The sequence below is a fragment of the Ranitomeya imitator genome, chromosome 2, assembly GCF_032444005.1.
Source record: "Ranitomeya imitator isolate aRanImi1 chromosome 2, aRanImi1.pri, whole genome shotgun sequence".
NCBI lineage: Eukaryota > Metazoa > Chordata > Amphibia > Anura > Dendrobatidae > Ranitomeya > Ranitomeya imitator.
In genome coordinates this window covers 245,109,101-245,125,613 of record NC_091283.1, presented here as the reverse complement: position 1 = coordinate 245,125,613, position 16,513 = coordinate 245,109,101, and the positions used below count along the sequence as shown (strand labels likewise).

The following is a 16,513-nucleotide window of genomic DNA, read 5'->3' as shown; positions in this document are numbered from 1 at the left end:
CAGTCAGACTGCTTGCTGTCAGGGACTGGAGCAGTAGACATGCAGGGTATTTCAGGTCAGAGAATGAATGATAAGTTTACCAGTCAGGCTGCTTGCTGTCAGGGACTGGAGCAGTGGGCATGCAGGGTATTTCAGTTCAGGGAATGAATGATAAGTTTACCAGTCAGGCTGCTTGCTGTCAGGGACTGGAGCAATAGACATGCAGGATATTTCAGTTCAGAGAATGAATGATAAGTTTACCAGTCAGACTGCTTGCTGTCAGGGACTGGAGCAGTGGGCATGCAGGGTATTTCAGGTCAGAGAATGAATGATAAGTTTACCAGTCAGGCTGCTTGCTGTCAGGGACTGGAGCAGTGGACATGCAGGGTATTTCAGGTCAGGGAATGAATGATAAGTTTACCATTCAGGCTGCTTGCTGTCAGGGACTGGAGCAATAGACATGCAGGGTATTTCAGTTCAGAGAATGAATGATAAGTTTACCAGTCAGGCTGCTTGCTGTCAGGGACTGGAGCAGTGGGCATGCAGGATATTTCAGTTCAGAGAATGAATGATAAGTTTACCAGTCAGGCTGCTTGCTGTCAGGGACTGGAGCAGTGGGCATGCAGGGTATTTCAGGTCAGAGAATGAATGATAAGTTTACCAGTCAGGCTGCTTGCTGTCAGGGACTGGAGCAGTAGAAATGCAGGGTATTTCAGGTCAGGGAATGAATGATAAGTTTACCATTCAGGCTGCTTGCTGTCAGGGACTGGAGCAGTGGGCATGCAGGATATTTCAGTTCAGAGAATGAATGATAAGTTTACCAGTCAGGCTGCTTGCTGTCAGGGACTGGAGCAGTGGGCATGCAGGATATTTCAGTTCAGAGAATGAATGATAAGTTTACCAGTCAGGCTGCTTGCTGTCAGGGACTGGAGCAGTGGACATGCAGGGTATTTCAGGTCAGAGAATGAATGATAAGTTTACCAGTCAGGCTGCTTGCTGTCAGGGACTGGAGCAATAGACATGCAGGGTATTTCAGTTCAGAGAATGAATGATAAGTTTACCAGTCAGACTGCTTGCTGTCAGGGACTGGAGCAGTGGACATGCAGGGTATTTCAGGTCAGAGAATGAATGATAAGTTTACCAGTCAGGCTGCTTGCTGTCAGGGACTGGAGCAATAGACATGCAGGGTATTTCAGGTCAGAGAATGAATGATAAGTTTACCAGTCAGGCTGCTTGCTGTCAGGGACTGGAGCAGTAGACATGCAGAGTATTTCAGGTCAGAGAATAAATGATAAGTTTACCAGTCAGGCTGCTTGCTGTCAGGGACTGGAGCAGTAGACATGCAGAGTATTTCAGGTCAGAGAATAAATGATAAGTTTACCAGTCAGGATGCTTGCTGTCAGGGACTGGAGCAGTGGACATGCAGAGTATTTCAGGTCAGAGAATGAATGATAAGTTTACCAGTCAGACTGCTTGCTGTCAGGGACTGGAGCAGTGGACATGCAGAGTATTTCAGGTCAGAGAATGAATGATAAGTTTACCAGTCAGACTGCTTGCTGTCAGGGACTGGAGCAGTGGACATGCAGGGTATTTCAGGTCAGAGAATGAATGATAAGTTTACCAGTCAGACTGCTTGCTGTCAGGGACTGGAGCAATAGACATGCAGGATATTTCAGGTCAGAGAATGAATGATAAGTTTACCAGTCAGGCTGCTTGCTGTCAGGGACTGGAGCAGTAGACATGCAGGGTATTTCAGGTCAGAGAATGAATGATAAGTTTACCAGTCAGGCTGCTTGCTGTCAGGGACTGGAGCAGTAGACATGCAGGGTATTTCAGGTCAGAGAATGAATGATAAGTTTACCAGTCAGGCTGCTTGCTGTCAGGGACTGGAGCAATAGACATGCAGGGTATTTCAGGTCAGAGAATGAATGATAAGTTTACCAGTCAGGCTGCTTGCTGTCAGGGACTGGAGCAGTAGACATGCAGGGTATTTCAGGTCAGAGAATGAATGATAAGTTTACCAGTCAGGCTGCTTGCTGTCAGGGACTGGAGCAGTGGACATGCAGGGTATTTCAGGTCAGAGAATGAATGATAAGTTTACCAGTCAGGCTGCTTGCTGTCAGGGACTGGAGCAGTAGACATGCAGGGTATTTCAGGTCAGAGAATGAATGATAAGTTTACCAGTCAGGCTGCTTGCTGTCAGGGACTGGAGCAGTGGACATGCAGGGTATTTCAGGTCAGGGATTGAATGATAAGTTTACCAGTCAGGCTGCTTGCTGTCAGGGACTGGAGCAGTGGACATGCAGGGTATTTCAGGTCAGAGAATGAATGATAAGTTTACCAGTCAGGCTGCTTGCTGTCAGGGACTGGAGCAGTAGACATGCAGGGTATTTCAGGTCAGAGAATGAATGATAAGTTTACCAGTCAGGCTGCTTGCTGTCAGGGACTGGAGCAGTGAACATGCAGGGTATTTCAGTACAGAGAATGAATGATAAGTTTACCAGTCAGGCTGCTTGCTGTCAGGGACTGGAGCAGTGAACATGCAGGGTATTTCAGTTCAGGGAATGAATGATAAGTTTACCAGTCAGGCTGCTTGCTGTCAGGGACTGGAGTAGTGGACATGCAGGATATTTCAGTTCAGGGAATGAATTATAAGTTTACCAGTCAGGCTGCTTGCTGTCAGGGACTGGAGCAGTGGGCATGCAGGGTATTTCAGTTCAGAGAATGAATGATAAGTTTACCAGTCAGGCTGCTTGCTGTCAGGGACTGGAGCAGTGGACATGCAGGGTATTTCAGTTCAGGGAATGAATGATAAGTTTACCAGTCAGGCTGCTTGCTGTCAGGGACTGGAGCAGTAGACATGCAGGGTATTTCAGGTCAGAGAATGAATGATAAGTTTACCAGTCAGGCTGCTTGCTGTCAGGGACTGGAGCAGTGGACATGCAGGGTATTTCAGTTCAGAGAATGAATGATAAGTTTACCAGTCAGGCTGCTTGCTGTCAGGGACTGGAGCAGTAGACATGCAGGGTATTTCAGTTCAGGGAATGAATGATAAGTTTACCAGTCAGGCTGCTTGCTGTCAGGGACTGGAGCAGTAGACATGCAGGGTATTTCAGGTCAGAGAATGAATGATAAGTTTACCAGTCAGGCTGCTTGCTGTCAGGGACTGGAGCAGTGGACATGCAGGGTATTTCAGTTATTTCAGGCATAAAGACCCCCTTAGGATGTTTATATAGGATTTACCTGGTTGATCCTGCCCTCCTTACCGCCGCTGCGGTTGACCACGCTGTAATGCCTCACATGAGGCCGGCGTTGCTGCCGGCGCCATTCTCTCTAGCTGGCCGCAACCAGAAGTGACGCGGCCGCTGGACCCGGAAGTGACGCGGCCGCTGGACCCGGAAGTGACGCGGCCGCTGGACCCGGAAGTGGCCACTTGGAAGCGGTCTGTGGCAAAAGCTGCGGCTGCATGCTGGAACCGGCCGCATGATGAAAGCGGCCGCCGCACTCACCCCCCAGCAGACAGGCGCCCGGACTGAGAGCCCTCCAAATGGAGGAGACGGATCCGACCCCAGGAGCAGCGCTACATTGGGGAGGCTGAGGGACCCCCCATAGCAGTTATCAGCCGCAGATGTCTTGCGGCAGGGAAGGGAAAGGCTGGGCCCCCCCGACCCCACCATCTGCACAGCACTTTCGGAGGAAAAGCTTGCCGTTCCTATCCGCCGCCGTCAGTCGGTGGCTGGGGGCAGATTACAGTCTCCAGCCGTGGCCGATGATATTGCAGCATCGGCCATGGCTGGATTAATAATTCCTCCAAGTTTCATACTGATTACACTGATACCTGGTGATGAAATCCGTCTTGTGGTTGTTATTTAATTTGTATTTGTAGTTTTCAGTTAATGAGATTCTCGTGCTCTGGGGCGGGGCTGTGGGCGGAGCTTAATGCTGTGCTCTGGGGCGGGCTGTGGGCGGGGCTTTATGTGGTGCTATGGGTGGGGCTGTGGGCGGGGCTTTATGTGGTGCGCTGATTACATATTCATCTGTATTGGCTTATGACAGGTCGCTGATCCCTCACTGACCTGCCCCCATTTTTACATAATGCATATAATAGTGTTGATATTATTATTGACAATGCCTATAATATTGTGAGGCTTAGAAAACAATTACATCCAGCAAAACGTCACCGATGATGGCAGCGCCTGTGCCTATAAGTAAGAGATAGATGTTACTGGACAGGCGCCGCTGGAGTCATTTTGCTGGATGTAATTTTTTTTTTGTAATCCTCCCAATAACAACAATATTATAGGCATTATCAACAATTATCAATGCTATTATATGCATTATGTAAAAATGGGGGGCAGGTCAGTGAGGGATCAGCAACCTGTTATAATCCAATACAGATGAATATGTAATCAGAGCACCACATAAAGCCCCGCCCACAGCCCCGCCCATTGCCCCACATAAAGCTCCTCCCACAGCACCACCCCAGAGCACCACATAAAGCCCTGCGCACGACATAAAGCCCCGCCCAGAGCACCACATAAAGCCCCACCCACAGCACCACATAAAGCCCCACCCACAGCCTCACCCCAGAGCACCAGATAAAGCCCCGCCCAGAGCACCACATAAAGCCCCGCCCCAGAGCACCACACAAAGCCCCACCCACAGCCCCGCCCCAGAGCACGGGAATCTCATTAGCTGAAAACTACAAATACAGATTACACAGCAGTAAACCAGAGTTGCATTCATTTATGGTGGACCATTGGAGATATTATGAATCCTGACCAGAAGATTAGAGGAAATAATATTGTTCCCCATTTCAGGAGAGATTGTGCAGTAATCTGAATTTCTTAGGATCAAAAACAATGTAATTTATGAGGTGGAGTGAATCCATGAAACCAGGGCTGGAGCCAACACATCTCCTGCAGGGGGAATAAATGTATATTCCAGCCATCAGCCACGCACAGCTCAGAGATATATCATGGCACCGGTGTGATGGGTTTATGTAGATTATCACAATCCTCCTGGAAGTTAGTCGGTTTTACTACAAATTGAAAAGTCAGGATAAAGGGAAACTCTGTTATTGTCCAGAAATTCACACTTGGCCTCACTGCACATTTAATGTTGTCGATCATAAAAGTGAAGTTTGGCCAGAAAGACGGGACCTGGTCTTGTAGGGATCATATGATCACATTCAGCAGCACAGAAGGGAGAGAAGGGAGATTCCTCCGATAAGATCTCAGGGTTCTAGGAAGCCAACAGCATCATTACCCTCCGCTTTCTCTTACAGGCCCATCAGAATATTTTTCTACAAGTGATTTTCTATCTACGTACGCTGTCATTTGGTTTTATAGTTCACAGATCTGGGCAGGTAACAGCGTCTCCTAAACCCAGGGGGAGGTGGATCTACCAGGTTGTAAGTTCTATAGAAAAGGGCTTTCAATGACCAAAGTCATTAGAACAGTTTTGGGTGGAGGAGAATGTTCTGGTCTAGAGGCAAAATGGTGATCATGGTAATACGGCCGGACTACACCACCGATAAAGCAGCCACAGCCGGTGATGAGAAGAATCTGTGACTTCTCTGCATTTAGTGGTCACTACTCACCTCGGTAGTCATATGTAGGAATCTCCTCTTTACACCGCTCATCCCCCCTCTCATATGTCTCTGTAGTATTAATATGGGTCAGATCTTCACCCTGAAACAAATATTATAAAAGTCACCGACAGATGGAGAAGTCACATCTATGATCAGCTCTAATCCTGCCATCTCCACCGTTCTCATTACACAAGTATAAAACATATAATACTGGTGGATAAAACAAGACTGAGCACAAGACCTTCACCGGCGTCTACACATCATAGGGGAGATCTCCTGACACCTTCTCTCCATCTACCTGATGATCCTGAGGAGCATTGGGATCTTCTTGGTTACAGTCCTGTGGAAGAAGAGGACGGGGACATCTCTCTGGTGTTGTCCTCTTACTGGATAGATCTGGAGGAAACACATACAGGGACTGAATTCATTCTTTACATACAGATAATTATAGGCCGGGTGTATTTAGTCCTGTCTATTACCTGGAGATGTGAGGGGCTGGGGAACCTCCATTATGACGTTCTTGTACAGATCTCTGTGTCCTTCTAAATACTCCCACTCCTCCATGGAGAAATAGACAGCGACATCCTGACACCTTATAGGAACCTGACACATACAATGATACCATCATCCCCCGATCCCTTCATAGTGTTACTGTATAATGTCCCAGCATTCCCAGCAGTGTCACCTCTCCAGTCAGCAGCTCAATCATCTTGTAGGTGAGTTCTAGGATCTTCTGGTCATTGATGTCCTCATGGATCAGGGGGTGAGGTGGAGGCCCCGTGATTGGGCTCAGGGGTCTTCCCCATCCCTCAGACACAGGGTCCTGACAGCGATCACTAGAGGTCTTCTTCACCACTGTGTAATCCTGGTAATGGAGAGACACATTAATAAATCTCACTACAGACATTTCCAGAGTCCTCACCTCTCCAGTTCTGTCCATCTGTTATTCCATTAGATAAGAATGATGTAATGTGACGTCATCAGAATCTCTCACCTCTCCAGTAAGCCGGAAGAGGATCTCTAGGGTGAGGTGTAATATCCTCTCCGCCATCTTGTCTCTGTCCATATCCATCTTTGATGGGTAAATCAGGAAATTTTCTTTTGTAGAAGATCTTCACTGAGAGGATCCGATATTGTAGAGACCTGAATGAGAAGATGAGCCGATGTAACATCATAAGAATCCTGTGTAATAATACAATTACTGGAGATAATGAGGGAAACATATGAGGAGATTTATTATTTTACAGTATTTAGTTTCCTCCTTTACATCTACTAATAAATCCTATATATTTAGGCCACAGACAACAAGCAGTTTCTTCCTCGGAGTCGGCAGCTGAATACGTTTCTCATAGACTCATCTTCCATAACGCTAATTCTCGTCTCATTTACCGACCCTGGAATCGGCATTAGCAAAACTGCAGGAGATAGTCATTACACGCGACATGAGAAATAACTACTTCATGATGAGGATGACATCTTCATCTTCTACTACGGCTCTAGAGACATATTTGGCCAGAGTCGGTCACTGACTCCATCACCCCCGGCCTCTATATGAAGGTTTCCCGTCTTCCCCGCACTGTAATCTTCTATCTATAGGGACATTACTAATATATGGGGGCACACGGGGGCCAGTAGTAACATATGGGGGCACACAGGGGCCAGTAGTAATATATGGGGGCCAGTAGTAATATATGGGGGCACACGGGGGCCAGTAGTAATATATGGGGGCACACGGGGGCCAGTAGTAACATATGGGGGCACACAGGGGCCAGTAGTAATATATGGGGGCACACGGGGGCCAGTAGTACTATATGGGGGCACACGGGGGCCAGTAATAATATATGGGGGCACACGGGGGCCAGTACTATATGGGGGCACACGGGGGCCAGTAGTAATATATGGGGGCACACGGGGGCCAGTAATATATGGGGGCACACGGGGGCCAGTAGTAATATATGGGGGCACACGTGGGCCAGTAGTAATATATGGGGGCACACGGGGGCCAGTAGTAATATATGGGGGCACACGTGGGCCAGTAGTAATATATGGGGGCACACGGGGGCCAGTAGTAATATATGGGGGCACACGGGGGCCAGTAGTAATATATGGGGGCACACGGGGGCCAGTAGTAATATATGGGGGCACACGGGGGCCAGTAGTAATATATGGGGGCACACGGGGGGCAGTAGTAATATATGTGGGCACACGGGGGCCAGTAGTAATATATGGGGGCACACGGGGGCCAGTAGTAATATATGGGGGCACACGTAGGCCAGTAGTAATATATGGGGGCACACGGGGGCCAGTAGTAATATATGGAGGCACACGGGGGCCAGTAGTAATATATAGGGGCACACGGGGGCCAGTAGTAATATATGGGGGCACACGGGGGCCAGTAGTAATATATGGGGGCACACGGGGGCCAGTAGTAATATATGGGGGCACACGGGGGCCAGTAGTGATATATGGGGGCATACGGGGGAAAGTAGTGATATATGGGGGCACACGGGGACCAGTAGTAATATATGGGGGCACACGAGGGCCAGCAGTAATGTATGGGGGCACAAGTGGGCCAGTAGTAATATATGGGGGCACACGTGGGCCAGTAGTAATATATGGGGGCACACGTGGGCCAGTAGTAATATACGGGGGCACACGTGGGCCAGTAGTAATATATGGGGGCACACGTGGGCCAGAAGTGATATATGGGGTACACAGGGGCCAGTAGTAATATATGGGGGCACACGTGGGCCAGTAGTAATATATGGGGGCACACGTGGGCCAGTAGTGATATATGGGGGCACACGAGGGCCAGTAGTAATATATGGGGGCACACGAGGGCCAGTAGTAATATATGGGGGCACACGGGGGCCAGTAGTAATATGCGGGGGCACACGGGGGCCAGTAGTAATATATGGGGGCACACAGGGACCAGTAGTAATATATGGGGGTACACGAGGGCCAGTAGTAATATGTGGGGGCACACGGGGGCCAGTAGTAATATGTGGGGGCACACGGGGGCCAGTAGTAATATATGGGGGCACACGGGGGCCAGTAGTAATATATGGGGGCACACGTGGGCCAGTAGTAATATATGGGGGCACACGGGGGCCAGTAGTAATATATGGGGGCACACGGGGGCCAGTAGTAATATATGGGGGCACACGGGGGCCAGTAGTAATATATGGGGGCACACGGGGGCCAGTAGTAATATATGGGAGCACACGGGGGCCAGTAGTAATATATGGGGGCACACGGGGGCCAGTAGTAATATATGGGGGGACACGGGGGCCAGTAGTAATATATGGGGGCACACGGGGGCCAGTAGAGATATATGGGGGCACACGGGGGCCAGTAGTAATATATGGGGGCACACGTGGGCCAGTAGTAATATATGGGGGCACACGGGGGCCAGTAGTAAGATATGGGAGCACACGGGGGCCAGTAGTAATATATGGGGGCACACGGGGGCCAGTAGTGATATATGGGGGCACACGGGGGCCAGTAGTGATATATGGGGGCACACGGGGGCCAGTAGTAATATATGGGGGCACACGGGGGCCAGTAGTGATATATGGGGGCACACGGGGGCCAGTAGTAATATATGGGGGCACACGGGGGCCAGTAGTGATATATGGGGGCCAGTAGTAATATATGGGGGCACACGGGGGCCAGTAGTAATATATGGGGGCACACGGGGGCCAGTAGTAATATATGGGGGCACACAGGGGCCAGTAGTAATATATGGGAGCACACGGGGGCCAGTAGTGATATATGGGGGCACACGGGGGCCAGTAGTAATATATGGGGGCACACGGGGGCCAGTAGTAATATATGGGGGCACACGGGGGCCAGTAGTAATATATGGGGGCACACGGGGGCCAGTAGTGATATATGGGGGCACACGGGGGCCAGTAGTAATATATGGGGGCACACGGGGGCCAGTAGTAATATACGGGGGCACACAGGGGTCAGTAGTGATATATGGGGGCACACAGGGGCCAGTATTAATATATGGGGGCCAGTAGTGATATATGGGGGCACACAGGGGTCAGTAGTGATATATGGGGGCACACAGGGGCCAGTAGTAATATACGGGGGAATACAGGGGCCAGTAGTGATATATGGGGGCACACGGGGGCCAGTAGTAATATATGGGGGCCCACAGGGGCCAGTAGTGATATATGGGGGCACACAGGGGCCAGTAGTAATATATGGGGGCACACAGGGGCCAGTAGTAATATATGGGGGCACACGGGGGCCAGTAGTAATATATGGGGGCACACGGGGGCCAGTAGTAATATATGGGGGCACACGTGGGCCAGAAGTGATATATGGGGTACACAGGGGCCAGTAGTAATATATGGGGGCACACGTGGGCCAGTAGTAATATATGGGGGCACACGTGGGCCAGTAGTGATATATGGGGGCACACGAGGGCCAGTAGTAATATATGGGGGCACACGAGGGCCAGTAGTAATATATGGGGGCACACGGGGGCCAGTAGTAATATGCGGGGGCACACGGGGGCCAGTAGTAATATATGGGGGCACACAGGGACCAGTAGTAATATATGGGGGTACACGAGGGCCAGTAGTAATATGTGGGGGCACACGGGGGCCAGTAGTAATATGTGGGGGCACACGGGGGCCAGTAGTAATATATGGGGGCACACGGGGGCCAGTAGTAATATATGGGGGCACACGTGGGCCAGTAGTAATATATGGGGGCACACGGGGGCCAGTAGTAATATATGGGGGCACACGGGGGCCAGTAGTAATATATGGGGGCACACGGGGGCCAGTAGTAATATATGGGGGCACACGGGGGCCAGTAGTAATATATGGGAGCACACGGGGGCCAGTAGTAATATATGGGGGCACACGGGGGCCAGTAGTAATATATGGGGGGACACGGGGGCCAGTAGTAATATATGGGGGCACACGGGGGCCAGTAGAGATATATGGGGGCACACGGGGGCCAGTAGTAATATATGGGGGCACACGTGGGCCAGTAGTAATATATGGGGGCACACGGGGGCCAGTAGTAAGATATGGGAGCACACGGGGGCCAGTAGTAATATATGGGGGCACACGGGGGCCAGTAGTGATATATGGGGGCACACGGGGGCCAGTAGTGATATATGGGGGCACACGGGGGCCAGTAGTAATATATGGGGGCACACGGGGGCCAGTAGTGATATATGGGGGCACACGGGGGCCAGTAGTAATATATGGGGGCACACGGGGGCCAGTAGTGATATATGGGGGCCAGTAGTAATATATGGGGGCACACGGGGGCCAGTAGTAATATATGGGGGCACACGGGGGCCAGTAGTAATATATGGGGGCACACAGGGGCCAGTAGTAATATATGGGAGCACACGGGGGCCAGTAGTGATATATGGGGGCACACGGGGGCCAGTAGTAATATATGGGGGCACACGGGGGCCAGTAGTAATATATGGGGGCACACGGGGGCCAGTAGTAATATATGGGGGCACACGGGGGCCAGTAGTGATATATGGGGGCACACGGGGGCCAGTAGTAATATATGGGGGCACACGGGGGCCAGTAGTAATATACGGGGGCACACAGGGGTCAGTAGTGATATATGGGGGCACACAGGGGCCAGTATTAATATATGGGGGCCAGTAGTGATATATGGGGGCACACAGGGGTCAGTAGTGATATATGGGGGCACACAGGGGCCAGTAGTAATATACGGGGGAATACAGGGGCCAGTAGTGATATATGGGGGCACACGGGGGCCAGTAGTAATATATGGGGGCCCACAGGGGCCAGTAGTGATATATGGGGGCACACAGGGGCCAGTAGTAATATATGGGGGCACACAGGGGCCAGTAGTAATATATGGGGGCACACGGGGGCCAGTAGTAATATATGGGGGCACACGGGGGCCAGTAGTAATATATGGGGGCACACGGGGGCCAGTAGTGATATATGGGGGCACACAGGGGCCAGTAGTGATATATGGGGGCACACAGGGGCCAGTAGTAATATATGGGGGCACACGGGGGCCACTAATACTAGTTAGGGCCACATAGAAGGACTTATGGCCCCTGTAGATGAATATCACCATGTGGGGGAAGAAAGGAGAATTCTTACAGTGGCCGATACACAGGGGAGGACATTACTGTCTGGAGACAAAGAGGAAAACGCCCTCACTGCACAGACACAGCCAGGACCACAGGTGTGAATAAGCGCTATAGTGAGGGGGCGGAGTATGGAGGCGGTATAGGAGGAGGAATCCCCCACAAGGAGGAAGACGAGGACTGCGCAGACTCCACCTGCAGAGCCGCACACCAGAAATCCACGGGGAGAAAGGAGCTTCTAGCGCGGAGGATCCTGGGAAGAGCTAACGCCACAGGAAAGGGGCGGGGCCTCGCTCAGTCATGTGCTTGCTACACAGAGGCAGCATCGATCGCATTCACTGATCACGTGACCCCTGACTCCTCCCCCCTGTGACCTCATCACAGGTCCTGTGCGCACAGAGCAGCCATATATGTGGAGTGCGGCTCTGCAGGTGGAGGTATGTGGAGATTCCCCATTACTGAGCGCGGGGATATTAACCCCTTCTGCACGGAGACTCTTTTGGGGTTGTTGTTGCCACTTTATAAGAATCATAACGTTGTTGTTCTGTTTCCTGTAATAGATACATACGAGCCAACTATGGAGGACAGGAAGTGAGGGAGCGGATTGTTCTCCTAGTACAGGGCCCCTTTCTTGGCTCCTACACAGTGTAATGCCCCCATTATGCCCTGTAAGCAGGGTTCTGCCCCACACCCAGCTGCCTCGGGCACTTTACCATGAGCTGGTACCTCAGATTCTTCCCCGCACCCCTTTCCTTTGTTGGCGCCAAATCTGTTCTGCCTTTGGGGCTCCGGCCTTTATAATATCAGTAACTGCGTCATCAAGGTCTCCTGACCAGGTGCACCCTCTAGACTCTTCCCTCCGGAAACCCTCCCTCTTCCCATTGATGTCACATGGTCCCGTCTGGACGGCAGATAGCAGTCTGTACAAATGCAGCACAGCCCTGAGGAGTCTTTTTTATGACTCTCCTTATTACACCCCTTATGTAATATATATGATGGCGCTCACACAGTATAATGTTCCCACAGTACTGGCATCTCTCGTAAAAAAGTTATTTTCACACTACTGCCATACACAGTATAATGTTCCTACAGTACGACCATACACCCCCACACAGTATGATGTTCTCATAGTACCGCCATACCCCCACAGACAGTATAATGTTCTCATAGTACCGCCATACCCCCACACACTGTATAATGTTCTCATAGTACCGCCATACCCCCACACACTGTATAATGTTCTCATAGTAGCGCCATACCCCCACACACAGTATAATGTTCTCATAGTACCGCCATACCCCCACACACAGTATAGTGTTCTCATAGTACCGCCATACCCCCACACAGTATAATGTTCTCATAGTACCGCCATACCCCCACACACAGTATAATGTTCTCATAGTACCGCCATACCCCCACACAGTATAATGTTCTCATAGTACCGCCATACCCCCACACACAGTATAATGTTCTCATAGTACCGCCATACCCCCACACACAGTATAATGTTCTCATAGTACCGCCATACCCCCACACACAGTATAATGTTCCTACAGTACGACCATACACCCCCACACAGTATAATGTTCTCATAGTACCGCCAAACCCCCACACAGTATGATGTTCTCATATTACCGCCATACCCCCCCACAGTACAATGTTCCCACAGTACCGCCATACCCCCACACACTGTATAATGTTCTCATAGTAGCGCCATACCCCCACACACAGTATAATGTTCTCATAGTAGCGCCATACCCCCACACACAGTATAATGTTCTCATAGTACCGCCATACCCCCACAGACAGTATAATGTTCTCATAGTACCGCCATACCCCCACACACTGTATAATGTTCTCATAGTACCGCCATACCCCCACACAGTATAATGTTCTCATAGTACCGCCATACCCCCACACACAGTATAATGTTCTCATAGTACCGCCATACCCCCACACACTATAATGTTCTCACAGTGCCGCCATACCCCCACACAGTATAATGTTCTCATAGTACCGCCATACCCCCACACACAGTATAATGTTCTCATAGTACCGCCATACCCCCACACACAGTATAATGTTCATACAGTACCGCCATACCCCCCCACACAGTATAATGTTCTCACAGTGCCGCCATACCCCCCCACACAGTATAAGGTTCATACAGTACCGCCATACCCCCCCACACAGTATAATGTTCTCATAGTACCGCCATACCCCCACACACAGTATAATGTTCATACAGTACCGCCATACCCCCCCACACAGTATAATGTTCTCATAGTACCGCCATACCCCCACACACAGTATAATGTTCTCATAGTACCGCCATACCCCCACACACAGTATAATGTTCTCACAGTACCGCCATACCCTCATACACAGTGTAATCTTCTCATAGTACCGCCATACCCCCACACGCAGTATAATGTTCTCACAGTACCGCTATAATAATAATAATCTTTATTTATATAGCGCCATCATATACCGCAGCGCTTTACAGTTTAACAGTTTCAAACACAACAGTCATAGGTAACAATGTTAACCCCTTAAGCCCCGAGGGTGGTTTGCATGTTAATGACCGGTACAATTTTTACAATGTTGACCACTGTCCCTTTATGACGTTATAACTCTGGAACGCTTCAACGGATCCCAGTGATTCTGACATTATTTTCTCGTGACATATTGTACTTCATGACAATGGTAAAATTTATTCGATATAACTTGCATTTATTTGTGAAAAAAATGGAAATTTGGCGAAAATTTTGAAAATTTCGCAATTTTCCAACTTTGAATTTTTATACAATTAAATCACAGAGATATGTCACACAAAATACTTAATAAGTAACATTTCCCACATGTCTACTTTACATCAGCACAATTTTGGAACCAACATTTTTTTGTTGTTAGGGAGTTTTAAGGGTTAAAAGTTGACCAGCAATTTCTTATTTTTACAACACCATTTTTTTTTTTTAGGGACCACATCTCATTTGAAGTCCTTTTGAGGGGTCTATATGATACAAAATACACAAGTGTGACACCATTCTAAAATCTGTGCTAGCGTGATGACACATCGGCACTTGCGTTAACAGCAGCCCGTTAATGCATGTGTTGAATGGGCTGCTGTTAACGCAATGTGAACCTGGCCTAACGAGCATAAAGCAGCTGCTGGCATCGGAACAGGACACTGTGAGGGAGCGCCGGGTACATAAGTGTAATGTTTTTGTTTTTATGTTTTCTGATGGGGCTATGCAGATCAGGGGTGTCAAATTGCATTCCTCGAGGGCCTCAAACCATGCTTGTTTTCAAGATTTCCTTAGCATTGCACAAGGTGCTGGAATCATTCTGTACAGGTGATTAAATTATCACCTGTGCAACACAAGGAAATCCTGAAAACATGACCTGTTTGCAGCCCTCGAGGAATGCAGTTTGACACCTCTGATGAAGACCATAACCGGTATGGGGGCCAATCATACCAGAATAGGGATGGGGCCATACATACTAGGAGAGGGATGAGGGTGATCATTCCTGCCAGGATAGGGATAAGGGATCCATGTATACCAGGATAAGGGTGAAGGAGCCATGTGTATCAGGATGAGGGTGAGGAAACCATATATACCAGGATAGGGGATATTAAGTACAGAATTGACCACATTTTTTACTTCTATTTTTTTTGCCTAATTTCCTCTTCTAAAACCGAGGTACATCTTATAGTCCAAAATATACGGTATATTTTTCGCAGTGAACTCATTGCTCATGTTGGCCTTGTCACGATAATGTATAAAATGGCGTATGATTTTCCCTTGTTATCACACACGCTGCATGTGGCCCCCCTCGCAGCCCCTGCACTAGGGGATATCTGTCCCTGGCTCCTGTAACCTTACACTCTCTCCTCACTCTTTCCTTTCCCCACTTCCCGTAGGAATGTCTTTATCTCCAAACACATGGGCTTGCTGTATGTGGGGGAGATATTACAGAAGCTGTAATGCGATGCCAGTGTGGGATAGAAATATGACAGTTATATATTTGAAACGTGCTTCGATAGAGCTTCGCTATGGCGCCTCTTGCTAAATTCTAGCTCCAAAGGAACCCGAGAAATGGTTTTCTCCTGAACCGAGTGGTATAGCTAGTCCGGGTTTGGAATCATTAGAAAGCTAATTTCCATATAAGATGAGTGATGTGTGTGCCGTTACTCTGCTAGATTCTCTAGGCAAGTCATGATAATGATAAGGTGAGGGCGAGGGTAACTCAACCCCCTTTAGTGATGTCACAGCCTACATGTCTAAGTTACTGCCAGTCAGCCCAGCCTTCAGTCTTACCTGAGAAGCTGTTGCACCAAGACCCTCTGATGCATTAGCATGTCTGGCTCCTCCCACCAGCATGGTTAGCCTGGAATGACCTAAGCAACATGTGAGTGTTTATCTTCTTTAACACTAGAAGTCCCAGAGAGGGGTCATTTAACATTTCTACCTTTGGAACCCAGAGAGCTCGAAATTTCTGGGACTTCTAGTGTCACACGAGCCCTGCACCCGATCAGCGGCAGCTTCACTGCTCCTTCCTTTGGACGCAGTAAACATGAACAGGAAGCCAGGGCCGCGGCTGCTCTCTGACGGCCTCATGATGCTTGATTTGTCCGAAGGTGGGGACAGTGACTTCAGCACTGATTGGGCACAGAGCTCACATGATGTAAAAACCTCAGCAGAGCCTCAAGCGCCAGCACCAGTGAAACGGCGCCACCATGAGAGGTTTGTATGAGGATTTTTATTTTAACAGGACCAAACATGAGGAATGAGAAGGGCTTGTCCACCTAGTTGACTACCTTT

At 49.4% G+C, this 16,513-nt stretch overlaps 1 protein-coding gene and 1 long non-coding RNA gene across 3 annotated transcripts in view; one reads left to right on the top strand and one right to left on the bottom strand.

Annotated features, from left to right (window-relative positions):
* The window catches only part of LOC138662884 (gastrula zinc finger protein XlCGF17.1-like), an 80,846-nt gene extending 74,677 nt beyond the window's left edge, over positions 1 to 6,169 (bottom strand). The window contains exons 1-3 of one of the 2 annotated variants that reach the window (XM_069748878.1): positions 6,052 to 6,169; positions 5,871 to 5,968; positions 5,582 to 5,672 (exon numbers count right to left, since the gene is read on the bottom strand). In XM_069748878.1, the coding sequence (XP_069604979.1) occupies positions 5,582 to 5,672; positions 5,871 to 5,968; positions 6,052 to 6,136 (274 nt within the window). In that variant the 5' untranslated portion in view covers positions 6,137 to 6,169. The remainder of the gene's footprint in view (positions 1 to 5,581; positions 5,673 to 5,870; positions 5,969 to 6,051) is intronic. The other variant, XM_069748879.1, reaches the window with a different exon arrangement.
* Positions 6,170 to 12,060: 5,891 nt separating this feature from the next.
* LOC138662885 (uncharacterized) overlaps positions 12,061 to 16,513 on the top strand; it is a 29,759-nt gene continuing 25,306 nt past the window's right edge. The window contains exon 1 of the long non-coding RNA XR_011318085.1: positions 12,061 to 12,124. This is a non-coding gene — a long non-coding RNA (uncharacterized lncRNA). The remainder of the gene's footprint in view (positions 12,125 to 16,513) is intronic.